Source organism: Vipera berus (genome assembly GCF_964194415.1).
Source record: "Vipera berus genome assembly, chromosome: 1".
NCBI classification, from domain to species: Eukaryota; Metazoa; Chordata; class Lepidosauria; order Squamata; family Viperidae; genus Vipera; species Vipera berus.
In genome coordinates this window covers 98,205,227-98,233,067 of record NC_138202.1, presented here as the reverse complement: position 1 = coordinate 98,233,067, position 27,841 = coordinate 98,205,227, and the positions used below count along the sequence as shown (strand labels likewise).

Sequence of the window (27,841 nt, the reverse complement as noted above, 5' to 3'; positions counted from 1 at the left end):
TTAGTCCCACCCAGTCTGCCGTTACCACTGCAGCCACGCCCACCCAATGGGCCACGCCCACCCGGCACCCAACGATACATTAGTGGGTTTTGGGTTGCAATTTGAGCACTCGGTCTCTAAAAGGTTCGCCATCACTGAGCTAGAACATCAAGCTGAGACAGAGGGAGGGGAGCTCTTAGAAAGGACTTTTGCAGAGATATAGTTCCAGAATAGGGAGGTTCCTAGCAGTCAAATATACAAATATATCACTAAAATGTACAGGCAAAAGAAAGTGTGATACACATGATGAATAGCCTCCCTGATGCAAATGCTATGGGCATCATGTGCCATCTAGGTAATTTGGTAGGTCATGCTGTTTTTTAAGATCAACTATCGACAGGAAAGAAACCAGCAGTCAAGAAATATGCCACAGACTAGCACTTCGTAGGGTAGCAATGAAGGTTTTTGAAATGTTGATCAGATGTCAGGATGTGACTACTCCTTCAAAGATTAAAATCAGGGTCAACAGAATACTGATGCTTTTGAATGTTGGTGTTGAAGATGACTCCTGAGATGGATCATTAAACAAATCAATCTGGAATTTTCATGTGAAGCACAAATGACTAAACCTAAATTGTCTCAGTTTGGACACATTAAATGAAGACCTACTTCTGTGGAGAAATCCATAGTGCTGAGAAATAGAGAAGGAAAGTGTGACTGTGATAACAAGGAAATGAGTTCAACTGTAACAGTCTGTGTACTATTTGAAGACCTGAAGGGCCAGGTTAGGGACAGTTTATTCTGGAGTGGTTGCTATTAGCTGACCCTGGCTTGGTGGCACATAAAAAAGAGGAATGAAGAAATAGCACAGAAACAGACAAAATTAGGAGGGTTTAGTATGGGATTTAGTATAGTGCATAAACTCGCTTTTTCAGAAGGAAGTTTGGACAAAATGACACAAATCAAAGGATAGATAGTTTTTGCTTTCAGTGACCTTTCAAAGTTATGACATCACTGAAAAAAGGAAACTTATGACCAAGTCTCAAAAATCTGGCCATTATAGCATTTCCATGATCATGTGATTGCAATCTGGGTGCTTGGCAATTGGCATGAACGTACAACAGTTGCAGCTTATCACATCATGTGATCACCATGTACAATCGTCCTTGCTAGCTTTCCACAATCAAAGTCAATGGGGGAAGCCAGCAGGAAAAGACACAAGTTGCTCTGATAGGTCCCCTGCCCTCAGCAGTACACACTGTCCATCCTTCACTCATGCTACGACTTGCAGGTTTCTTGTGAACCCTCCTTCACCTGACAACAACCATCTTCAGCTCTGCTGTGCTTGCACCATGATTCGTGGGCTGCTCACGCATCCTTCCCTACTTTGCAACAATGACTGCAAGGCACCTGGAACTTGCTTAAGACGGAATTTATGCTAATATGTTTACAATGGAGATATTGGGAGAATGGTGAAAAACCTGGTAAGATTTTGGCTAATTGCTTAGAGCAGAAGAAAAAATAGGGCAGTGATTCCTAGTGTAAGACATGGAAGAGATGAAATATATACCACTTCAAAAGATATAAATTGACAATTTTTAGAATTCTGTTCAGAATTGAGCGAACTAAGGAATATATTGAATGATGATACAGACCTACAGTTCTACACTAGATGATATACAATAGCAACTTTTATTTTCTCCACTATCGCAGGTGAAGATGAAACAAGTAATTTTAAAAATGTCAAGTGGTAAAATACGAGGATTGGATGGATTTCTTTTAGTGGAATATAAAGCATTTGTAGATATTTTGGTGCCAATTTGTACAATGAGATACTTGTTAACAAAATATTGTCAGAGGCATTTGACCAGGCTTATATTGCAACATACCAAAATTAGGTAAAGATCATATTTAATGTGCTAATTGTTATCCAGTCTTAGTGATTAATGTTGATACACAGATCTTAACAGCAGTGCTAGCAAATAGATTAAAGCATGTGATACTGTTTGTTATTAAGAACGATCAAGCAGGGTTTAAAAAACTAGGCAAGCAGCAGTGAATATTAGATTAGCTGTAGATTTAATAGACTTTAATAAAAAGGACTTATTTGTAATTTTATTGTTAGATGCTAAAAAAGCTTTTGATGAAATATATACGCAGGAAATGTTTGCTATACTAAACAGGCTTGGATTTACTTAGAAATTCATAAAATAGATCAAGATATTATATGAGCCACCCACATTTCAAGTAAAGATTAATGGTATGTTTTCTGCTACTTTCCCATTATTTAGAGGAACTAGGCAAAGACATCCACTTTCACCCTTACTTTTTGATATTTGTGTGGAAGTTTTGGCTTGTGTTATTAGACAACATAGGGAGATTAATGGAGTAATACATAATTCAGTTGAACATTAACTGATATTATTTGCAGATGGCATTCTTCTGTTTACTTGTAAAGCTCACACTTCTGTTGCAGTGTGCAACATCTACACAAATTATAGGTGCCTTTAATAAAATAGCAGCATATTCTATTAACTAGGCCAAATCAGATGCCAATAAGTGAAAATTTGGTTACCCATCCATATAAGGAATATCAATTCCATATTTGTACTGAATCCATTGATATGTCCATACCAAATAGTTGATATGTGCTTACTGAAAGCTATAACCCAGTAATTGTAATACAAATAAAATATATAAAGTAGTTTCTTCAGATATTGATAGATGGGAGTCATTATATCTCACCATTTTGGCAAAGTGAATGCTCTCAAAATAAATATCTTTCTCAAATTAGTTTATATTCTGAGAGGAACTTCTGCTGAAATATCTGGAATACATTTTCAGCAAATCAGTTCTTTGTTTAGAAAATTTCAGTAGGGTTCTTCAATTCTAAAAATATCTTTACAATAATCAAATAATGGGGAAGAATTCATTTTCTGAATCTGAATCTGAATCATCAAATTTACCTGTTGTTAAGTATTAAATATTGTAAACCAATAATCTGGTATTAATTTTCTGATTCACGTAATTTTGGATTATATGTATATAGCATCTTTGGTTGGATGGACTGTATTAGGATCTAAATCAGTGGTGGGATTTAAATATGTGAACAACCCTTTCTCTGTGTGGATGCCGCTTCTGGAAGTTCATTCTGGGCCTGGGCAACAAAAAATTAGATACTGGTTCTGCTGAACTGGTGCAAACCTGCTGAATCCCACCACTGATCTAAATACAGTAGAACTCTAGTGTCTCTGGAAACAGTTCTGTCAATTAGAAAGCTATGGAATGTAACATCTCATAAAAAATATTCAATCCTTTTCCCATACCAAAAAGATGGGAAAAAGAGGGTGTTGTGGGAAAAATAGATGAAAGTGGGGATATTGACTTTGGATCCATTGATAGATAATGGAGATGAAGTTTTAATATATGCTGTGTTAAGAGATAAATATAGTCTATCAGATGTAACCCAAGGGCAATATTTACACCTACCACACTTGCTAACCACATGGTTTGGACCAGCAACCTTTTCACCTTCTGAGACTCTGGAACAACTATAAACTAAAAAAAAAACCCTATTATTCATTTTTATAGATATTTCTTAGGAATAAATTATTTTGATATGCAAATGGTGGCTAGAATAAAAAATAAGAGATTCCTATATTGCCTAGACCAGGCGTTTCCAAATCTAGCAACTTTAAGACTTGTGGACTTCAACTGCCAGAATTCCCCAGCCAGTAATCCTGGTTGAGGAATTCTGGGAGTGATATGTATAAGGAAAAATGGGAATCAGTTATACAAAATACAGTAGTTTAGAAAAAGCATGACAGTTTATAAGTATAATATATACGGTATAGGCATAATATTTACATTAGATAGTTATATATAAAACTGTAGCTGTTGACTTATACTTTAATTGTTTTCTGTTATATTTTTCTTGCTTGTTTTTTAAGCACATGTATTTTGTTTTTACCATGTGTTTTGCTGCTTTCAGTTTTTTTTCTTTTTTTTTCTTATTTTAAAAGCAATAAAAAACCCCCAACCATCTGTGATCCTCATTTAACGATGGCAATGGGATTGCCATTGCTATGCAATGTGGTCACGTGACACCGCTTTATAGCCATATCACTTAGCAATGGAAATTCCAATTCCACCTACCATTATTAACCAAGGACTACTTATAATGAGAATTGAAGCGATAAGCCAAACTGTTAAGAATAAATTCCTGGGTCTGCATCTCTAGTCACTAGAAGTTGTTGGTCTTTTCACTAAAATTGTACAACCTTTATTTGACTTCGGTATTTGTTTTTGTTGTGATTCAGGGTCAGCCTGTGGGTTCGGCAGTTGGGTCGGACGACTCAGAGGAGGAGGAGGGGGGTGTTGAAGAGCTTGCTGATGATGGCTTTGAGGCTCCGCAGAGCCCTCAGCCAGGCCCCTCCCACCTGGTGGAGACCCAGCTGTGTGAGCCTGACAGCGTGGATGAAGATGACCCACAGCTGGCCCTGTTCAAGGACGCCTGACGCAGGAGGCAGTCAATCAGGAGTAAACAGAGGAAGGCAATGGGGCACCTCAGAAGGAGGCAGAGAGAGGCCACGCCCTGAGCTGTATTTAAGGGGAATGTATGGGAGGGCTGGTTTGCTGAAGGCAACCGCTTGGATAGTTCCTGTTTCATAGCTCCTGTTTCATGGTTGGTGTCTGTTTTATGTTAATAAATTTGGCAGGCTTTATTCCAGCCTCTTGCCGTTTGTAAAGGGGTTGTCCCTGCCTTTTCTGCAGGGCCGGTAGCAGGCTGGTACAGAACAGTTTTACGGGTTTGGAAAATAGAGTCACTCTAATTTTTAATAAGAAATAAAGAGAAGTATAGGGCAGATAACATCTGTTCTGGAGGATTTGGTTGAAAGTATTATTAAAGGGAAATTAAGCACAGAGGAATGAGTTTGCTGAAAGGCAAACTATGTGGTTTCTGTTAAGCTGTCTTGTCTCACTATCTTCCTGAAGTTTTGAAATGGAAAGTACATGAACAAGGGTATCCCAATAGATATTATATTTTTGAATTTTCAAAAAGCCTTTGAGATGGTCCCCACCCAATCTTCCTGATCTGATTCAGTTGCCCTGGGTTAAGAAAATGTGCTGTCAAGGATTGGTAACTCGTTAAAAAACAGAAAATAGGAATAGTCAATATTCATGCTGGTAAGATATACCAAGTGTGGTTCACCAGAAATAGTGGTTATGGCCAATAATTTTTCATTTGCACATAATTGAACTAGAGTTAAGAGTTGAATGTTGAGTGGCAATTTTTTAATGGTACAGTACCAAACAGTTTAATATGGTAGAATCAAAAAGCGATTGTGATTTTTCTTAACAAAAATAATGGACTTCAAATGGCAAATGACATTCATTGTAAATAAATGCAAGGTGATGCCTGTTGGTACTAGGAATCCAAAGTTGACCTGTACATTAATGGGACTTGAGCTGTTTGTGATTGATAAGGAAAGGGATATTTGAATGATGGTAGAGAGCTCAATCAAAATGACAGCTCAGCATATAGCTGCCACTTTAAAAATGGAAGGGATGTGTGAGGAGAGGCAGGAAAAGGCAAAACACATCCTTAAAATTATTAGGATGGGGCTGAAAATAGAATTGCTGATATAGCAATAAAATATGTAGGGAAGCTATGCTTGGAATATTGTGAGATGCTTGTAGGCACCACAACTTAAGAAAGAACTAGCAAAGTCTAAAATGGGCAATCAAAATGATTGAGCGAAGGAGCAGTTCCTCCAAAACAAAAGCAATTGAGATTCTTTAGCATGGAATAAAAGGAGATAATGCCCAAACCATAGGAACTTGATTTAAATACTGATTTCTGGAAAATGACAGTATAAGAGAGGTATCCTAATACATTCCAGTGTGAGATTTTTCTGGCTATTCTTCAGTGAGGAATGCTTAATTTGTGGTCTGGACCAATATAGCTCTCCATATGTCAATCTTTAAATTATCAGTATGCTCACAAAAGTGGGTTTCTAATTAATCTTTTCATCATAGGTAGAGAGCAATAATACTACCTCAGTGTAACTATAGAATACAAGAAGCTTTATGTCTTCTCCTACTGTGATAACCACTAGAGTTTGATAGCAGCACCAACAGTGATATATTGCCACATACGTTTTACTCATATCTGTTCCTAATCCCTTACACTAGGGGTCACCCTGGTCTGTGGATCAGCAACGGTCCACAGCATGCCAGAAACCGGTCCACCAACCGGTCCACAGGATGCAGGCAGCATATGAAACTACGCCCCTTCCAGTCCACGGAAAAAACTGTGTCCATGGAACCAGACCCTGGTGCCCAAAATGTTGGGGGCCATTGCCTTACCTGCTTTACCTTCCTTTTTCCCCCCATGTATGCAACATTAAAACAATAGCTTTGTTCAGTGTTGGCTATCAAAAAAGTACTTTTGAGGAATTCTTTGCCTTTGGCTGAAAATTATTTTTGGCGGATGATGATAATAAGTTGTTTCTTAATTCTGCATTTCTGCATTCAATTCAAGAGATCCAGTTTGGTGTAGTGGTTAAGGCACCAGGCTAGAAATGAATAGGCTGTTTCCACATTAGGCATCAGGCCAACTAGATGGCCAATCACTTGGCCTCACTCCCAAGAAGACAGAAAGAAATCACTTCCAAAAAGCTTGCCAAGAATTCTGCAAGGACTAATCCAGACAGTCACCAGGAGCTAACACTGACTTGAAGGCACAAATAAAAAAAAATTCATTCATGTTCCACTTTTAATTGTTGATTTAATGCTTTATTATAAAATAATTTCACTAGGATAGGTCATACCTATTTGGTTTGCAATCCATTAAATATACTAATTAAAACCTGCTTCTAGGTCCTTTGGGCTGAAGAGTGGTAGATTCAGTTGGTTCAGGCCATATCACAAATGATTTTATATTGGTTCAAAGCAATCTAGCTTGACAAAGGTGTCATTTGAAATCTTCTCTTTGTATTATCCAGAATAGCTTGTTTTCAATAAAAGATGTAGGGCAGAACACAATGTTACGAAGAAAGAGGGCTGGACACTTGAAAGCAGTCGTCCCTTACTGCCTCTTCCAATTGTTCCCTAATAAGACAAAAGACGTGACACAAGGGCATTACATGATTCCCTTAAATCTGACAACAGTTATTTGGGAGAAGGATTGCTGAAATGTAGTGATACTGGCCTGATTTGGGGATAATGTTGTTGTTGTAGTTAGTTGTGTTGATTTTAAATGTGTCCGTACCTTCTCCCTTCTCTTAGCACTACTCTTAGCATGATTAATAACTCTTGTTACTTTAAATTCCTTTGTTCCTCACAAACAACCGAGAGAAAACAGTGAAGGAGCTGATAAGCCAAAATCAGTGTACTGTATTATGTCCAAATTGAAGTGGTTGATTCAACTGGTAAAGTTAAAATTCAAATTATTTTTCTTATTTAATGTAATTGGTGTGGCTACCAGTATTCTGGTTAAAAAAGTAGGTGGATGTGTATATTTCAGTCACTAATTCCAATGTGAAATTATTAATAATTTATGCTCTGGAGATATTTGTTTCCTTTGATTCTGGGTGATTTTTCTGTTTCCCTTCAAAAACTAGAATGTTAGTTCTCAGCGTTTTAGATAAGTAGACAGCACTGAGAGTAGGCTAATATTGTATGCAAAGTAGGGCAATGTGTTCTCAACAAGCGTTTCACAGTTTCTTTGGATGAAACCATTAGGAGATAGTGAAGCTATACTGTAAGAATTTTGAAATCTGAAACTTAATATATATTCTCTAACAAGGCTGAAGTCCATCCTACTATAAGCAAGGTTTTAATATGTCTGTTTGATAGTAACGTGTGGCTTAACATTAGAGCAGATTAATAAGCAGATATATCAAATCATCAACTTGATTTCCCCCCAGAAAATAAACTATTATGTTTGTTATTTGTAAATATGACTATGGCCTGAAATTCGAAGATTTTATTAAAAGTGTTTTTTTAATGGAAGTTCCTAAAAAGAAGCTTAGAGTAGATTCTAATATTTAAATCAGTCTGCAATTAAAATAAAAAGCCTGTGCGGTAAGAAAACCAATTTTGAAAGAGACCCTTTTGTCTTTTATGTTTTATAAATATGATATGAATGGACGCGGTGGCTCAGTGGGTTAGGGCGCTGAGCTTGTCGATCAGAAGGTCGGCAGTTTGGCGGGTCGAATCCCAAGTGCCGCGTAGCAGAGTGAGCGCCTGTTACTCGTCCCAGCTTCTGCCAACCTAGCAGTTCGAAAGCACGTAAAAATGCAAGTAGAAACATAGGGACCACCACGGTGGGAAGGTAACAGCGTTCCGTGCGCCTTTGGCATCTAGTCATGCCGGCCACATGACCACGGAGACGTCCTCGGACAAGCGCTGGCTCTTCGGCTTTGAAACGGAGATGAGCACCGGCCCCTAGAGTCGGAAACGACTAGCACGCATGTGCGGGGGAACCTTTACCTTTACCTTATGAATGGAATAAAGAATCAGAGCTTCCTAGACAATGGGACATTACTGCGGAAATTAAAATCTTTACAATAAAAATAATATTTAGAATGTTTAGAACTCTATTACATGTGTATAGAAGAGGACTATCAAAAATAGCATTTTGGTGGAGATGCAACAAGGGCAATGTTTTAAAGAAGCACAATCTCCTACACTTACTAAGTTTAGGGAGAAAGTAATGGATTATATAAATATAATTGTGCAACAAAAATTAAAATTTTCAGAGAATCTTATTCTGTTGAACTATATATCTAGCATTTGGAATTTGAGAATTGGACAGTGTAAGTGATTCCTTACAGGAAGGGAATAGAAACAATCAGTGGCTTATACACCACTTCTCAGCACTCTCTGAGCAGTTTGCAGAGTCCGCATATTGAAGACTTGAGTCAACCTTGAGTCAGTCAGGATCAAACTCTTGGCAATGGGAATGCAAAGTTATCCTGCAATACCGCATTCTAACCATTGTGCCACTATGGCTCCTTTGCGGGTTTCCTCTCTTAACGAGATATACCTAGCAGAAGAAGGGCCTTCTACGTAGTGTCTCGCTCTCTTGGGAACATCATCCCTGCGGAGATTAGACTGCTTCCCATTTTAACACTCTTTTACAAGGCCCTGAAGACCTAGTTTTGCCAACAATTCTGGGGAACAGGGATGGAGTGGGATGGAGTCTGTCATGTGGCTTATATGATAGCTTGTTGTCTACGTATATTGGGTTTTTATTTTTTGTAAGACACCTCAAGTCACTGAAAGTGAGTGGGTGGTCATATAAATTTTCGAAATAAATAAATATTGCAGCATTGGAAGGATAAATGAATGGCCTCTTTCACTCAATGGATTCAAGACCTGATTGCACTTTTTTTTAAAAATCCCATTTATATCCCGCCCTTCTCCGAAGACTCAGGGCGGCTTACAATTTAAAGCACAAATCAATGTGCTTAGCAATAGCCTTCATTCTATGTATATGCCTGCTTATTAGGGCTTTCACACAAACCCCAAGCAGCATTATTACAAAGTCAGCTTATTGCCCCCAACAATCTGGGTCCTCATTTTACCTACCTCGGAAGGATGGAAGGCTGAGTCAACCTTGAGCCTGGTGGGATGCGAACCTGCACTAATTGCAGGCAGCTGGTGTTACTTAAGGAGGCATTAGCCCACTGCTCCACCAAGGCTCTTGGTACCTATGAGCAGATTGCCTCTAGATCTTGTATGGATATATAATGAAATATGGGACTCATTTATTAAAAATACCCTTGTTGCTTTAAAATAAGAAGAGTGCATGAGCTATGGTGATGGTTATGGGACTTAAGTTGAGCTTGATTGCAGAACCCAAAGCAATAAAATGCCTGGCTGAAGATAATTCTCTGTTTGAGAAGGCAAGCTCGTTCAGCAAAAGAGCACATGGTTTGCAAGTTAGAATTCCAGGATCTGAGAAAAATAACAACTCCATCCTGCACTGTTGATCCAGTAGTCACTTCTATTCATGCAATAAATACTTTACAAAATGGAGCCTTGGTGGAGCAGTGGGCTAATGCCTCCTTAAGTAACACCAGCTGCCTGCAATTATTGCAGGTTCACATCCCACCAGGCTCAAGGTTGACTCAGCCTTCCATCCTTCCGAGGTAGGTAAAATGAGGACCCAGATTGTTGGGGGCAATAAGCTGACTTTGTAATAATGCCATTGGGGGGGGGGCGAAAGCCCTAATAAGCAGGCATATACATAGAATGAAGGCTACTGCTAAGCTTGTAAGCCACCCTGAGTCTTCGGAGAAGGGCGGGATATAAATGGGATTAAAATAAAATAATAAAATAAAAAAATAAAACTCTGTTTAAGGTTGCTCCCAATGTGACTTGATTACAAGCATTTTCATAGTAACTTTCATAATGAATATATATCGTTGTTCTTGAAAAGGGTGAAAAGAATTTAGGATCTTGTCTTCATACATTTATCTTCTTAGACTGCTCTAGATAGAACCCCTTCACTTTTGAGGTTGCAGAGAAAGTCTGTTTCCTTTTTGTGAAAAGATAAAATGGACAAAATGTTATTTCAGTTTTGACTGCATTGTTTCTGTAGATAAACCTGTTTGAGTTAATTTTAAAACACACGAGCAAGCTTGCGTGTTGCAACAGTTATCCAGTCTGTGAAGTAAAGGCAATTGAGAGTTGTGTCTTGGAACATTATAAAAACAACAACAAAACTTGGAAAGGTGAGAGGAACTATATAACTGGATCCACAAATGTATCCATAAATGTCTGCTTAAAGGGTAGTTTGCATTTAATTCCAGTTTAGCTATAGCAAACATGATTGCTATGGGCATTCCATTGTCTGTTCTTGATCCTTTCACAGCTTTCGTCTCATCACCGTCACAGAGTTTTTCTAAATCTTTGAAATGGAATTATTTACTCATCTTGAAATATCAGTTGTTCTTGGCAAGATCTGAAGCTTAAAGCCAGGGCTTTGAGGGCTGTGTTGAAGAGAATGTGAGTGAAAGAGAGACACACCATATATGGAGTAACATTACTCTTGGTGCTCATTCAGTGAATTGTATCATGCCTTTGAGACATTTCTTGAGACACCACAAGAGTTATTGGACTCCTCTTTTTCTATGGTTCCTCATAAGTTTCCATCTACTGCTTCTTGTTCTGCCTTCATAAATTGGCTCCCTGCCCCCAAAATAGTAAAATATGGACTTGCATGCCAAGCTAGTTGTCAACCCTCTGGCTGGGGAATTCAACGTTCTCTACCAGACACCTGCATTGGATGACCTTGGTTCTCACAGTCCATGGATGGCTTCCTGAAACTCCCGTTTCTTTCCCAGACCCCCTCCCCCCTGTTTCTATGGCAAGTTGAGCAGCTATAGAAATTAGCAAGCATCTTAGCAGTTCAATCTTGACACTAGTAGTACAATGTCACATTATGTTGAGATACAAACCACTCAACATGGTGGTTTATATCTCAAAATAAGATATATGTACTTTTTATACATTCATAGTTTATGTAAATAGAAGAAGGGCAATCTGGAGAGAAAGCTATGTCCATAGATGCATTGTCACATTGCTTGTTAGTATTAATGTGAGAAGTCAATAGAAAAACAGGCCAGCAGAAGGGCCTAGGTAATGATTTCACAAGCATGAGCTTACAAAAACATAAGGAAGTGGTTCTTGACAGACAGTCTAAGCAGAAACAAAACCGGGCATCCTTCCCCCGCCCCCTTTGTATCTTCTCTTATTTGTATTAGATTCATTTAAATACGGAACTTTTATAGACTTTGTGCTTGAAAATTTGGGCCAGGATCACATGAGCTCAATGGAAAGAAACCAAATATGTATGTGTTCTGCCAAATGTGTTCAGGCAGAAAGTCTGAAAGAAAATCCTATAAAGTTTGCACATCTAGCTGTAAATTGGCCTTAATTAAGATTCTAGATCTGAGAGAACCTGAGAGAACTTTACTTGCCATCAAGCCAAGAAAGCTAGCAGTTGTCCAAATTTCTGCCTGAATATTAGAAATTGGGAAGAGGTAAATGTAGGCTGTGGAGGGGGGGAGGGAGGGAGAGGGGGGGAAGGGGGTGGAGGGAGGGAGAACCTCATGATGAAGTAGCGATCCAAAATTATGAACTAAATTTGTCAGTTTGTAAGATATCAGAAGGCTACTTTCTTCTCCTCTTTATTGGTGGCAAAAGGGAAATACAACTATCTTTCTGAAAACTAAACCAATGTGTACAGCCCTTTTTTCAGTTGTTGTTTCAGAGTTGTATATAGAAGTGAAAGAAACCTCTTTATTTCACCCTTCTCTAATCTGGAGCCTTTGTAAGTGTTGCACCATCATGCCAAGACCTATTACTGTCAGGCTTCCAAGTGGGATTGAAGTATATCTGTGCTCAACTTCTTCTTATCTCATATATTGCATTTATCAACGTCCCCCAGTCAATCGTTTTCATCCCATTTTCCTTATTTCATAGTTAAACAAAGATTAAAGTTATCTTGCTTATCCACTGTAATGTCCTGAAATTTTTGTGGCATATTTTTTTTAAAAAAATGGTATTGTCATTCACATTTCTCCAAATCCTTTGTATACAGGAAAATACCCAAGTGTCTTTATTCTAAACATATATTTCATATATATTTGCCTAAGCCAGGGATAGGTAACCTTGGCTCTTTTATGACTCGTGGACTTCAACTCCCAGAATTCCTGAGCCAGCTGTGCTGGCTCAGGAATTCTGGGAATTGAAGTCCACAAGTCATAAAAGAGCCAAGGTTGCCTACCCCTGGCCTAAGCCATATTAATGGCAGAACGAAGTATTCTCTTTTTAGCTTTTGAGAAAACAGGGTTAGAGTTTGGGAACATAACCTCCCTTCACTGGTGACATACTTTCCACTTGGCCCTTGAAATTATCATTTTGTGTAATCTGAATCTAAAGTCCTTGCACAATACTAGGTAAAATCAGATACCTCTCTGCATCCATTAGTGGGGATATGCCCCATGTAATTAATGTTAAATTGAAGGGTTTGAGGCATAGAAAAATGCATTCTAATGATCATAGAATTAGAATTCTATGGGTCTAATATTTTTTGTGTGATGAGTCTCCCGATACTCCCATGTAACACCTCTACTCCGCGAGCTGCATTGGCTTCCGGTTGCCCTCCGGGTGAAATTCAAGGTGCTGGTCATCACCTATAAAGCCCTACATGGCTTGGGTCCGGGGTATCTGAGGGAACACCTGCTGCCGGCATCAAGTTCCCTTCGTCCAGTGCGCTCCCACAGGGAGGGTCTTCTCAGGGTCCCACCGGTAAGAGATTGCCGGCGGGTAACACCCAGGGATAGGGCCTTCTCAGTGGGGGCGCCTGCCCTGTGGAACCAGCTGCCAGTGGAGCTGAGGACTGCCCCCGACCTCCGTTCATTCCGCCGGGGCCGAAAGACCTGGCTCTTCGAGCTCTCTGGCCCAGGCTGAGGATTAATTTATTTTAATTGGGGTTTTATTTGTACAGGGATAAATTTAATCTTTTTTAAACTTGGTTTTTAACTTTTGTATTTTTGGTTTTAATTCCCTGTAAACCGCCCTGAGTCCTCTGGGAAAGGGCGGTATATAAATGTAATAAAAAAAACATTTAATTTTAATTATTTTTTATTCTTATATAAAAGGATCATCTCTTTCTCAAACCCTTTCTGGCCATTAGCAGTGTAAATGAAGTCTGTGTATGAATGGCAAAGCTGTATGCTGAACTGCTGTTATACCTTTGATTCACTGTATTACTGTTATACCCTTGAATCATCATTCCTGTATTTTTACAAAATTATGCACAGGTAATAGTCATAAAAGAAAAAAAACAAGAAAAACCTTATAATTTTTAGACATTTATTTTAAGTATGTTGCTGCTTGGCTTGTTGGATTTAACAAAATGGAAGACATAAAACTGCTAAAAAAATAACTTACCTTAAGAAAGTTACATTTTATATCTGAATTGTATGGGAAAAGGAAGATGTGGTGAGAGGCATTTCTATTCAGAAGTAAGTCTCATTGAAAGCTAAAGGCCCAGCAGGCATATTGGATAGTAGCACTAATGTAATTAATGATTTCTGATATTATTAATTCAGTTTGGTATAGTGGGTAAGGCATCAGGCTATAAGTGAGAAAATGTGAGTTCTAGTTTCACCTTAGGCACAAAGCGAGCTTGTTGACCTTGAGCCAGTCACTCTTCCCCAGCATTACGAAGGTGGCAATGCAGGGATTAGTACAGGCAGTCTCAAAATTGAATCGAAGAAAAAAATAGCTTATATAAATATTTTCACATAAAAATTGTGTGATTGTTTTCTTAACATAATTTCTGTAGGTTTATCCTTCTGCAAAAAGATGTGCTAATTGTAATTCTTAAGCACAGAATTAATCTAAAATATATGTTCATCTGTTTGTATTTTACTGTATCTGTAGTTTACTATTTTATTGAATTTATGTTAGAGACTCCAAACATCCACTTCATAGTCTGTTTCTGTTGCTCCCCTCTGGGAGGAAGTTTTTAAGTACTTATAGCAGAACTACTAGATTCTGTAACAGCTTTGTTCCTTATGCCATCTGCCCATTCTTTTTTTTTGCCATGTATATGTATACATTCAAACTAGATTGTGATGTTTCTCTGTGTCATGTGTGTGGGGGAGTATATGCAAAATAGTATTTTTTTAAAGCTGAATGCAATGAAATTACATTTTAATGTATGCTGACTTAATGTATGGACATTTAAAGTGACAGTAAAGATTCTATTCTATTCTATTCTATTCTATTCTATTCTATTCTATTCTATTCTATTCTATTCTATTCTATTCTATGAAAATATTGAGTTCTCAGCTGTGTGACACGTGGACATGTATGTAGATAAGGTACAGTGCAAGTGAAATAAATTTGTTCATTTTCTAGATTATCATTTGTATGATAATCACTTCATCCTTTTAATATCTAATTATGAGAAATAATAAAATAGTTGAACAAACTTTGCAAATATCTTGCTTTCCAGATATATTGAACTCCCATGCCATTTTTGTTGCCCAGTGTGGCTATGGGAATTGGAATCCAGCACATCTGGAGAGGAACAGAGTAGGGAAGACTGATTTGGATAAGAATACTTTTATAGCTGAAAATGATAGGCTAATAATAATTCTTCATAAAGAAGTGCCTCTGGTTTTTCCTTGTTGAATAATTAGAACTGAAGCTACCTACTATGAAATTGTGTTTTGCTAATTTTTACCTATTATGATGCAAATACTTACTTTAATCCCCTTAACTCATCCATCATGCATGACAGACAAACCTCAAGTCTATTGTATCCATTTTAAGGCTTTTCTGTCCAATATGAAATTTTTTCTCCTAATTCTTGAAAGGAGAGAACTTGCTTAAATTAAGTTGATGTTCTGTATAAAAAAAACTTTGTTGTTGTTGTTGTTAGCTGCGAAGTCGTGTCCGACCCATCGCGACCCTATGGACAACATTCCTCCAGGCCTTCCTGTCTTCTACCATCTTCTGGAGTCCATTTAAGCTCACGCCTACTGCTTCAGTGACTCCATCCAGCCACCTCATTCTCTGTCGTCCCCTTCTTCTATTGCCCTCGATCTTTCCCAGCATTAGGCTCTTCTCCAGTGAGTCCTTCCTTCTCATTAGGTGGCCAAAGTATTTGAGTTTTAGCTTCAGGATCTGGCCTTCTAAAGAGCACTCAGGATTGATCTCCTCTAGGACTGACCGGTTTGATCGCCTTGCGGTCCAAGGGACTCGCAGGAGTCTTCTCCAGCACCAGAGTTCAAAGGCCTCAATTCTTTGGCGCTCAGCCTTTCTTATGGTCCAACTTTCACTGCCATACATTGCAACTGGGAAGACCATAGCCTTGACTATACGCACTTTTGTTGACAGGGTGATGTCTCTGCTTTTTAGTGTGCTGTCTAGATTTGCCATGGCTTTCCTCCCCAGGAGCAAGCGTCTTTTAATTTCTTGGCTACAGTCCCCATCTGCAGTGATCTTGGAGCCCAGGAAAACAAAATCTGTCACTACCTCCATTTCTTCCCCATCTATTTGCCAGGAATTGAGAGGGCCAGATGCCATGATCTTGGTTTTCTTAATGTTAAGTTTCAACCCAAGTTTTGCACTCTCCTTCTTCACCCGCAACAAGAGGCTCTTTAGTTCTTCTTCACTTTCTGCCATTAGAGTGGTATCATCTGCGTATCTTAGGTTGTTGATATTTCTTCCGGCAATCTTAATTCCAACTTTTGATTCATCTAGCCCTGCCTTTCTCATGATGTGCTCTGCATATAAGTTAAATAGGCAGGGCGACAGTATACAGCCTTGCCGGACTCCTTTCCCAATTTTGAACCAATCAGTGGTTCCGTGTCCAGTTCTCACTGTTGCTTCTTGACCCGCATATAGGTTTCTCAAGAGACAAATAAGATGGTCTGGTACTCCCATCTCTTTAAGAACTTGCCACAGTTTGTTATGATCCACACAATCAAAGGCTTTAGCATAGTCAATGAAGCAGAAGTAGATGTTTTTCTGGAACTCCCTAGCTTTCTCCATGATCCAGCGTATGTTGGCAATTTGATCTCTAGTTCCTCTGCCTCTTCGAAATCCTGCCTGTACTTCTGGTAGTTCTCGATCCACATACTGCTGAAGTCTAGCTTGTAGGATTTTAAGCATGACTTTACTAGCATGAGAAATGAGTGCAATGGTGCGATAGTTTGAACATTTTTTGGCACTGCCTTTCTTTGGAATTGGAATGTAAACTGATCTTTTCCAATCCTGTGGCCACTGTTGAGTTTTCCAAATTTGCTGGCAAATTGAGTGTAGCACTTTTACTGCACTGTCTTTTAAGATTTTGAATAGCTCAACTGGAATACTGTCACCTCCACTAGCTTTGTTGTTGCTCAGCTTTTCTAAGGCCCACTTCACCTCACATTCTAGGATGTCTGGCTCGAGGTCAGTGACCACCTCATTGTGATTATCTGGGACGTTAAGCTCATTCTTGTATAGTTCTTCTGTGTAATTTTGCCACCTCTTCTTAATCTCTTCTGCCTCTGTTAGGTCCCTGCCATTTTGGTCCTTTATCATGCCCATTTTTGCATGAAACGTTCCCTTCATCTCTCCAATTTTCTTGAAAAGATCTCTGGTCCTCCCTATTCTATTGTTTTCTTCTATTTCTTTGCACTGTTCATTTAAGAAGGCATTCTTATCTCTTCTAGCTATTCTCTGGAATTCTGCATTCAATTGGGCATATCTATGTTTTTCTCCCTTGCCTTTCGCTTCCCTCCTTTCCTCAGCTATTTGCAAAGCTTCCTCAGACAGCCATTTTGCTTTTTTGCATTTCTTTTTCTTTGGGATGGTTTTGGTTGCTACCTGTTGTACAATGTCGCGAACCTCTGTCCATAGTTCTTCAGGCACTCTGTCTATCAGATCTAATTCCTTAAATCTATTTGTCACCTCTACTGTATATTCAACAGGGATATGATTTAATTCATACCTGAGTGGCCTAGTGCTTTTCCCTACTTTCTTCAGTTTAAGCCTAAACTTTGCAAGGAGAAGCTCATGGTCTGAGCCACAGTCAGCTCCTGGTCTTGTTTTTACCGACTGTATAGAGCTTCTCCATCTTTGGCTGCAGAGCATATAGTCAATCTGATTTCTGTGTTGACCGTCTGGTGATGTCCATGTGTAGAGCCGTCTCTTGGGTTGTTGGAAAAGAGTGTTTGCTATGACCATCGTATTCTCTTGACAAAATTCTATCAGCCTGTGCCCTGCTTCATTTTGTACTCCAAGGCCAAACTTGCCTGTTATTCCAGTTATCTTTTGGCTTCCTACTTTAGCATTCCAATCCCCCATGATGATAAGGACATCATTTTTTGGTGTTACTTCTATAAGGTGCTGTAGGGCTTCATAGAACCGGTCAATTTCATCCTCTTCAGCACTGGTGGTTGGGGCATAGACTTGGACTACTGTGATATTGAATGGTTTGCCTTGGATTCGAACTGAGATCATTCTGTCATTTTGAGGATTGTATCCCAGTATTGATTTTCCTACTCTTTTATTGACTATGAAGGCTACTCCATTTCTTCTGAGGGATTCTTGCCCGCAGTAGTATACCTGATGGTCATCTGAATTAAATTCACCCATTCCTGTCCATTTTAGTTCGCTGATACCTAAGATGTCGATGTTCAGTCTTGTCATCTCTTGTTTGACCACGTCCAGCTTTCCTTGATTCATGGATCTTACATTCCAGGTTCCTATGGAGAAAAAATCTTTACAGCATCGGACTTTCCTTTCACCACCAGACATATTCACAGCTGAGCGTCCTTTCGGCTTTGGCCCAGTCGCTTCATTCTTTCTGGCGCTACTAGTACTAGCCCTCTGCTCTTCCCCAGTAGCATATTGGACGCCTTCCGACCTGAGGGGCTCATCTTCCAGCGTCATATCGTTTTGCCTTTTGGTACTGTCCATAGGGTTTTCATGGCAAAGATACTGGAGTGGTTTGCCATTTCCTTCTCCAGTGGATCACGTTTTGTCAGAACTCTCAGCTATGACCTGTCCGTCTTGGGTGGCCCTGCACGGCATAGCTCATAGCTTCATTGAATTACGCAAGCCCCTTCGCCACGACAAGGCAGTAATCCATGAAGGGGAAAAAAAAAAAAAAAAAAAACTTACTAAAAAGTAAAATACAGCTTATTATATGTTTTGCATTTTAGTAGTTACCATAGCAGTAAAAATGGTAGCTGTGGTCTTTCTAAAATCAAATATAAACCGCATATACACACAAACACACCCACAGAGGGGAGTTCTCTAGATGGGGTGCCAAATTGCTGTTTGCAGATTCTTAGTATTGTTGAGCATATAAATGCATTTTTCTTGTGAGAAAACACTAAATAGATATTCCTTTGCATGAATTTCTAAATAGAACAACATATATTTCTATTCCACAGATAGGTATATGTTTGATAGATTTGATTAATTTAAATTTAAAAACAAATACTATTACAAGTATTGAAAATCTAAATCAGTGAATACAGAAGCTGAGATGCCCCTAAACCACAGTTTTATCTTATTCCTAAGAGTGGAGAGATTAAATTGAAATATAGGTTTGCAGAAGAACAATTCAGCCCCCCTTCCCCCGCCAAAGAATTCTTCCAGTGATTAGGATTAGGATTAAATACATCTAACCCTATGTTGTATTTAAGTGAGAACAAAGTTTATCAAATGATAAAATCATGATGAATGACATTGTTAAGTTAGATAAGATAACCTTTACTGTCATTTTTTACTGTGGGCACACTGGCACACATTAAAAATGAAATTCTGTTGCCTGCTCTAAAAATGTACACATACTTAACACACATATAAACATGCTACATACAACATACGTATATATCTACACCCTTACATATAAATATTAATCACTGTCCATCTTGAATACATAGCAGAAAGAGGAAGCTTGAGAGTTCACAAGGTTAATACTGTATGAAACAAAACTGTGACTGAATCTGGATGTTCTGCTTCGGATACCATGGAGCCTCCTCCGAGAAGGTAACAAGGAAGCCAAACACCATGAATTTGGGAATAAGTGAGTTCTAAATCTGTTCTGTGATGAGTTCCTTTATTTATGGTTTTCAAGCAATTTTGTCTTGAGGGGTAGAGCACAAAAAGTGAAAAAGCCAAGGGTTGCGATGGCTGGCCCTCCTAGTTTGAGAAACTGTTCTGTTAAAATGGTTTTTATTCCCAATACTATATGGTTTTCAAAAGGGACAGTAAGAATATATATCATTTGCATCAACTCAGGTGGTATCCTATTGAATAACCTTTCACGTTGTTGTTAGTTGCGAAGTCGTGTCCGACCCATCGCGACCATATGGACAACGTTCCTCCAGGCCTTCCTGTCCTCTACCATCTTCTGGAGTCCATTTAAGCTCATGCCTACTGCTTCAGTGACTCCATCCAGCCACCTCATTCTCTGTCGTCCCCTTCTTCTATTGCCCTCAATCTTTCCCAGCATTAGGCTCTTCTCCAGTGAGTCCTTCCTTCTCATTAGGTGGCCAAAGTATTTGAGTTTTATTTATTTATTTATTTATTTATTTATTTATTTATTTATTTATTTATTTATTTATTTATTTATTTATTTATTTATTTATTTATGGGATTTATATCCCGCCCTATCTCCCGAAGGACTCAGGGCGGCTAACAACAAAACATATAATAAGTACAGAAATTAAGATAAAAATAAAATTAAAATCATCTGTGCAATAAATTAAAATTAAAAACTAAAAATAAATTAAAAATTGTAAATATAATTAATTAAAATGCCTGTCAGTCCAGGTCAGCCTGGTGGAATAGGAGTGTTTTGAGGCCGCGGCGAAAGGATTGGAGATTTTGGGCCATCCGAAGCTCAGGGGGGAGCTGATTCCATAGGACTGGCGCTCCCACAGAGAAGGCCCTCCCCCTGGGGGTCGCCAGCCGACATTGCCTAGCTGACGGTACCCTGAGGAGGCCTTCTCTGTGTGAGCGTACTGGGCGATGGGAATTCATTCCCGGCAGCAGATGGTCCTGCAAGTATCCCGGGCCTAAGCCATGTAGGGCTTTAAAGGTAAGTACCAGCACCTTAAATCTCACCCGGAGGGCAACCGGTAGCCAATGCAGCTCACGCAGGAGGGGTGTAATATGGGAGTATCGGGGTGCTCCCATCACTATCCGTGCAGCTGCACTCTGTACCAGCTGAAGCCTCCTGATGGTCTTCAAGGGCAGCCCCATGTAGAGAGCATTACAGTAATCTATGCGGGAGGTAACGAGTGCGTGGGTGACTGTACGTAGGGCATCTCGGTCCAGAAAGGGGCGCAATTGGTATATTAGGCGAATCTGGGCAAATGCCCCCCTAGCCACGACTCCAATATGATCTTCAAAACTGAGTCGTGAATCTAGGAGGACGCCCAGATTGCGTGCTCTATCAATGGGAGGTAACATCTCTCCTCCTATAGCCAAAGATGGAACCTCTTGGACTAAATGAGATGACGGTATGTAGAGCCACTCAGTCTTGGCCGGGTTGAGTCGGAGCCTGTTTTTTCCCATCCAATTCTGTACCGCTTCCAGGCAACGGGACATCACATCGAGGGCATCACTGGGTTGGTTTGGGGTGGAGATGAATAGCTGGGTATCATTAGCTTCAGGATCTGGCCTTCTAAAGAGCAGTCAGGGTTGATCTCCTCTAGGACTGAACAGTTTGATCGCTTTGCAGTCCAAGGGACTCGCAGGAGTCTTTTCCAGCACCAGAGTTCAAAGGCCTCAATTCTTTGGCACTCAGCCTTTTTTATGGTCCAACTTTCACTGCTGTACATTGCAACTGGGAAGACCATAGCCTTGACTATATGCACTTTTGTTGACAGGGTGATGTCTCTGCTTTTTAGTGTGTTGTCTAGATTTGCCATGGCTTTCCTCCCGAGGAGCAAGCGTCTTTTAATTTCTTGGCTACAGTCCCCATCTGCAGTGATCTTGGAGCCCAGGAAAATAAAATCTGTCACTATCTCCATTACCTTTCACGTAGTAACTAATAAATTTTCATGACTTAAGTGGACAGTAAATGAAAACATTCTGGTTTAATATTAAAAAAAACACTATAGTTGTTACTTAACATTACTTTTTTTATGCCAGAATGAAAAACCTGACCATAATATATATTAAACATACATTTGACTATCGGACCAGTAGTGGTAAAAGAAACCTGCTTCTCCCAGTTCAACTAAGGAATGCAAATAAAAATTAAAACACAACCCCCCCTCCAAAGACCAAACAGTATGGCAGAAAGATATAGTTAATTTAACTGTTCAAGTGTGACTCCTCAGTATTTCTCCAGGTATGCTAAGTCTCTTGTAGCTGCCAAATCCAATTTGCAGTTGAATGAAGCATCAGCTGTGGCTGGACAAGCCCATTTGCCCTTTGTAGCAAGGCTTAGAAGACAATTGGTATGTTTTAGCACTTTTGGGATTATTGTGATTAAGAGGAAACCACTCCTAACGATAGGGGGAAAGGGTGTAAAAATACACAGCCCACAGCTGGTAAGCAGCATGTGTTTGCTAGGAGGGGAGGTCGTGACTAGCTGATCCTGCTGGTTTTAGGGTTGATTGACAGATAAGAAAACTTGATATAATGAAGCAAAGGATTGCCTGGTTTGGTAGCTCAGGGAAACAGTTGTCATAATTCAGTAAACATGATAAAGGCTGTTTAACGATGCTGTCTGGCAATTAAAATTATAGCTGCACAATTTTTTTTTAAAAGCCCGGGAAAAAGTCCGCAAAGGAGGAAAATGAAATGATCAATCTAGTCTTTTGAAGGTTGGCTCCAAGGGGATGGTTTGGTGATTGCCTTCCTGAATAATGGAGGTATTTATTTAAAGGCAGAGCTATAGAAACAAAATAAATGGATCTATCAAAATTAATTTTCTCCAGCGTGAAAATTGTTTGGCTCCAGGAAATGCAGTGTTTGTTTTGTTTTTATTATTGTTTTTTTATTTTTTTTGGTACACGTTCATTTATAAAGGAGAAAAACCCTTCAGGAAAAAGCTTTTCTTTAAACACCTGCCTCAGAAAGCAGTGTTGTTTTGTTATCTGCTTTCTTTCTCTTATTACTATGGTTATTAGTTGAAATTGTACTTTATAATATACATACATACAAATAATAATAATAATAATAATAATAATAATAATAATAATAATAATAATAATAATAATAATAATAATAATAATAATAATAAAGTTGGAAGGGACCTTGGAGGTCATCTAGTCCAACCCCCCTGCTCAGGCAGGAAACCTTATACCATTTCAGGCAAATGGCTGTCCAGTCTCTTCTTAAAAACCTCCAGTGTTGGAGCATTCACAGCTTCTGGAGGCAGGTTGTTCCACTGGTTAATTGTTCTAACTGTCAGGAAGTTTCTCCTTAGTTCTAGGTTGCTTCTCTCCTTGACTAGTTTCCATCCGTTGCTTCTTGTCCTGCTTTCAGGTGCTTTGGAGAATAGCTTGACTCCCTCTTCTTTGGGGCAGCCCCTGAGATATTGGAACACTGCTATCATGTCACCCCTCGCCCTTCTCTTCATTAAACTACACATACCCAATTCCAGCAACCGTTCCCTATATGTTTTAGCCTCCAGTCCCCCAATCATCTTTGTTGCTCTTCTCTATACCCTTTCTAGAGTCTCGACATCTTTTTTACAGTTTATAGTTGTCATATGTGCAAACACAACCATTTGCAAACGTGCATGACATTTTTGAATATCCAGTTACTTTTTCTTCTTCCTCTTTTTTTTTTTAAAAAAAATGGGGTTGTACCTCTTTCAAAATGTGAGTTTAGCATACCGCACAGGAAAGAAGACAAGCTTGCCAAGTCCTGCTGAGCGTTTTTTCAAGCCTGTGAAAAGAATGAATTATTCAACAGTAAGCATGCTTACAGCTGGCCATTTGGGAGCTTTGATGTGCGAATCAGGCGGTTGCATGAATGCCCTTATTGTCATGTTATGTGTACACAGTGTGTGAATTATTGAAAATAGTGAGGCCTGAGCCTCATCTGGTAGAGATTACAGTGCAGGCATGCTGGGTGAAGGTCTGTAATTGAAAATCCCCAGATGCTGTTTATTTGGCCCGTGTCACGTGACCTTCTGCCGTAAGCTTGTCTGAACAAAACACAGCCTGTGCTGGGAAGGGCTGCCCAATCTCGCAGGCTTTTTGTCCCTGCTTTTCCATAAGGCTCAGAAAGGGGACGACTTTCAAAACTCACTGTAGGGATGGCCTAACACCTGCCCATGCTGTACTCTTTTTGAAGGCATAAAATAGACTTTGCTCACTGCTTTTAAATAGCAAGCTTCTTACCTAGCAGAGGAAACTGTTTGAACCGTTGTTGACCTGTCTACAGTTATTTCTTTTTTGCCGATTTGGATTTAAAATGTCTTCCTCCCCCATCATGGCAACTCAATATACACACATAAATGCTTGAAGGGGAGTATTTCTTTTTTCCTTCTCTGATGCTACACAGTTCAGTCGTCTTGGACTGAGGTGCTGAAATTTTTGAAGGCTGTACTCTAATCTTAGTGGTTATCTTAAAATAACGTTTCACGTGATGCCATTGAGAATCATCTCTTAAATACCACCAGCCCAAACACTACTGGGATGCACACTAAAAATCTGCAAGCAGCTCGAATTAGGATTCGAAGGTAGAATTTTGTTGCTCTGCCATGCTCCCAAAGCCTTTCAAAAGAATTCTGATAAAATCCATGCTATTTAAAAATTAAAATTGTGAGAGATAAAAGGTCACCTGGAACGGCAATAGTGGCAGCTTGATTTAATTGAAAATAATCTTATAAAATTTCAACTTCATGAATAGAAAGAAACTGTGAAAAGAAAAACCCTAAATATGAATAAGATGCCTACAATATATGCCCCAAGACATGAATTCGAATCTTCTGTGATGCTGGAAATATTTTTTAGAAGAAGGAAGGAGTCCTGAGAGGAAGAAATTTAAGAAACACTGGATTGGGAAGACATGGGGAGATGGGCCTCGACAGGTAGTGCTCAGCTTAGCTCAGTTGTAAGCTAAATCATGATCAGGACCAGAATTTCTGTTGCTAAGCAAGGCAGTTGTTAAGTGAGTTGCTTCCAACTTTATGACTTTTTCTGCCAGGGTTGTTAAGTGAATGACAGGTCATTAAGTGAATCCAGTTTTCCCCCATTAACTTTGCTTCTTGGAAGCTGGCTGGGATGGTGGCAAATGGCAGTCACATGACCCTATGGTGCAGCAACCATTGTAAATACACACCAGTTGCTAAGTGCCTGAATTTTGATATATGACCGTGGGGTTGCGGCAACAATTGTAAGTGTGAATACTGGTTGTAAGTCACCTTTTATTGTTGCTGTAACTTCAAATGGTTGCCGAATGAATGTTGTAAGTCAAGGACTTCCTGTATATAATAAAACATCCCTCTGAGGGAAAGACGAAGAAGTGAAGTTAAACCAATGATATGGCCTGGAGGTTTGCTGTTTGCCTCCTTGTTAACTTGATTTACAGTGGATAATTGAATTTGCAGTAAAATGTAAGGCTTGCAGTAACCTTTCCTGCTAATCTTGATTGGAGTCAAATGTTTTCAGAATTCTCTTACTAAGAACCACATGCCAGCATAAACTGTAGTATCTATTCTATCCCTTTGTTAGCAGACTATATAACCTCTTTTAGTGCTGAGGGACATCCTAGAACACGTGGTCAGAGCCAAGCCAAAAATGTGATTTAGTATTAATTGTAAGCTAAATTTAAATGTAGAGAGCCAGTTTGTAGTAGTGGTTAAAGTACAAGGCTAGAAACCAGGAGACCCTGAATTTTAGTCTCATATTGGACCCAAAGCCAGCTGGGTGACCTTGGGCCAGTCACCATCTCAGCCCTAGGAAGGAGGCACTGACAAACCACTTCTGAAATCTTGTAAAAACAAAAAACAAAAAACTTGGAAGAGAGTGGTCAGGCAGTTGCCAGGAGTCAAGGCTGACCCAAAGGTAGGGGTGTGTGTGTGTGTGTGTGTGTAGTATTTTCAATACTCAGATTATGCTTAGTGACAGAATTTTGCTCCACTTTGTAACAGCTTTCGTCTGAATTTTTTCCAGCTTTTTGTCTGCAATTGTTCTCTTTTCTAATGGCAATTGGGACCAGAGTTGCTATTGCTAAGTGATGTGGCCTTAAACCATGATATCATGTGACCATGCCTCTTAGCAATGGCAGTTCTGGTAAGCCCAGTTGCCATGGTTAAACAAGGACCACGTGAGTTGTTAAGTAAGGACCTCATCTGATTGTGACTTCCCTGTTGACTTTGCTTATAGGAAACTAGAAGGGAGTGTACAAAATGTGTGATCATGCAACTGCTACTCATTCAATACTATAATCATGAACTGGGTACCAAGGGCTTGGATTATAATCACAGGACCACAGGGGCAGTGCAACAGTCGGAACTCAGGACCAGTCAAAACTATCACTCATTCAGTCCTATTGTAAGTTTAAATGGTTGCTGAACAAGTGGTCATTAAACAAAAGCTATCTGTGTAATAGTTTAAAATTAAAATAATTTCCCATATGCCAGAAATATTTTAGCTGAAGTACAATTTTTGGACAATACCAAGCGTAAAAATCAAATGATACCTAGGTATTCGCTTATTGGATTCTCCCATCGACTAATAACAAAGGAGTTTAAAAGATGGGGAAATGCCATTATGAAGGAAAAAAAATACTCAAACCTTTATTTTCAAAAATATCCCTGAACCATCTTTCCATTGCATCTATTTTATGTTTTGATGTGTATATATTAATGATGAATTGTTACTTTTAGTCTTCATTGTAAATTCATATTCATTTCAGGTAGGAATGAACTGATAGCCAGATACATCAAACTTAGAACGGGAAAGACACGGACCAGGAAACAGGTAAGACAATCCCTGCAGGATAGAAGATGTGTGCCAATGAATGAGTGAATGCAGCAGATGCAGAATGGTGTTTATAAATTCTTGGGTTTGCTTTGGAAAATAGTGCTGTTTGTACCACTCACCACTTCCATATAAATTACTTAGGCACACAGTACACTTGCAGGATTAAAACTCCTATAGATCTTTAAAACTGTCCGGAACTATTAATCTATTAGTTTCAGAATAAATACTTTGCTGAGTTGCCATGATGGATCTGTGTTTTCTTAGACTCCTGGCTTGTTCCCAGCTTATTGTTCTCATCTCAGAAGAATTAGCACTTGTAAAAACTTTTTGCAGAAACACATAACTTAGTTCTTCCCTTTGACACAGTGCATTAGCTAGAACTTGTTGAAGACCTACATAAATATTTGGGCTTCAAGCTAATAGATCCAGTGATGGTTGTATTGAGAAACTTCAGATTTAAAAAGTAAGATATATTTGTTGATTGGAATTGGAGTTCACGTGATATTTAAGAGAAAAAGAAAGAGAATGGTTCAAAATTAGCAAAACTAAATGAATAACTAGTAAAATGCTTGTTTTCTTTGGGATAGTAATCTGCTTAGTGTAAGGCAGACATGTCAAACACAAGGCCTGGGGACCAGATCCGGCCCGCGAAGTGGTTTCATGTGGCCCGCGAAGCCATCCTGGAAACAGTGAGGGAACGGCCCCCCCTGCCTTGGCCCTGGCCCAGAGACCCTCCTTCTGCCAGAGACCCTCAGATCTGTCCCACTCCTGCCCAGGCCCCCATAGGCACCCTTGATGCGAACGATGTAGAGCTGGCCATGCCCACCCAGTAGGCCATACGCACTCTAGCCACACCCACCCAGTAGGCCACGCCCGCCCTGGCCATACCCACCCGGCCCCTTGAGGGCAACCGCAATGCTGATGTGGCCCTCAATGAAATTGAGTTTGACACCCCTGGTGTAAGGCTTTAAGTAGAATAGGACAAATTCTTTGTCTGAAACATTTCAAATAGAAAGAGCTACAAGATGTTCTATAAGGACAAAATAAGAAAACAAGGAAGTTTATCCCATGATTAGCAAGTAGCCACTCAAATTCATACAAAGGATCCTCTGAGATCTATTGAAGAACTTTACTGATATATTAAGCATTTTCTCCAGGAATAGAAATATATTCAAACAGATTTTGAAAGAAGGACTAAGCAAACTGGTGACAGAATTGAAATACAATTTAAAGTTAGAAAAAAATAAATGAAGGTTTTGTTCTTTTAATTTAATTTGTGCTTGACTCCACAAACTTACAATTAAAATTGTACAGTTTTACAATTATTGTAAAAAAAGAAAACATATATTGAACAAAAACAATAAAACTGACCAGAA

The 27,841-nt window shown here is 39.2% G+C and overlaps 1 protein-coding gene across 5 annotated transcripts in view; it reads left to right on the top strand.

Moving 5' to 3' along the window:
- TEAD1 (TEA domain transcription factor 1) overlaps positions 1–27,841 on the top strand; it is a 255,181-nt gene that overhangs the window by 151,856 nt on the left and 75,484 nt on the right. For all 5 annotated transcript variants that reach the window (XM_081339496.1, XM_081339492.1, XM_081339493.1 and 2 more), the window contains one exon: positions 26,398–26,462. In XM_081339496.1, the coding sequence (XP_081195622.1) occupies positions 26,398–26,462 (65 nt within the window). The remainder of the gene's footprint in view (positions 1–26,397; positions 26,463–27,841) is intronic.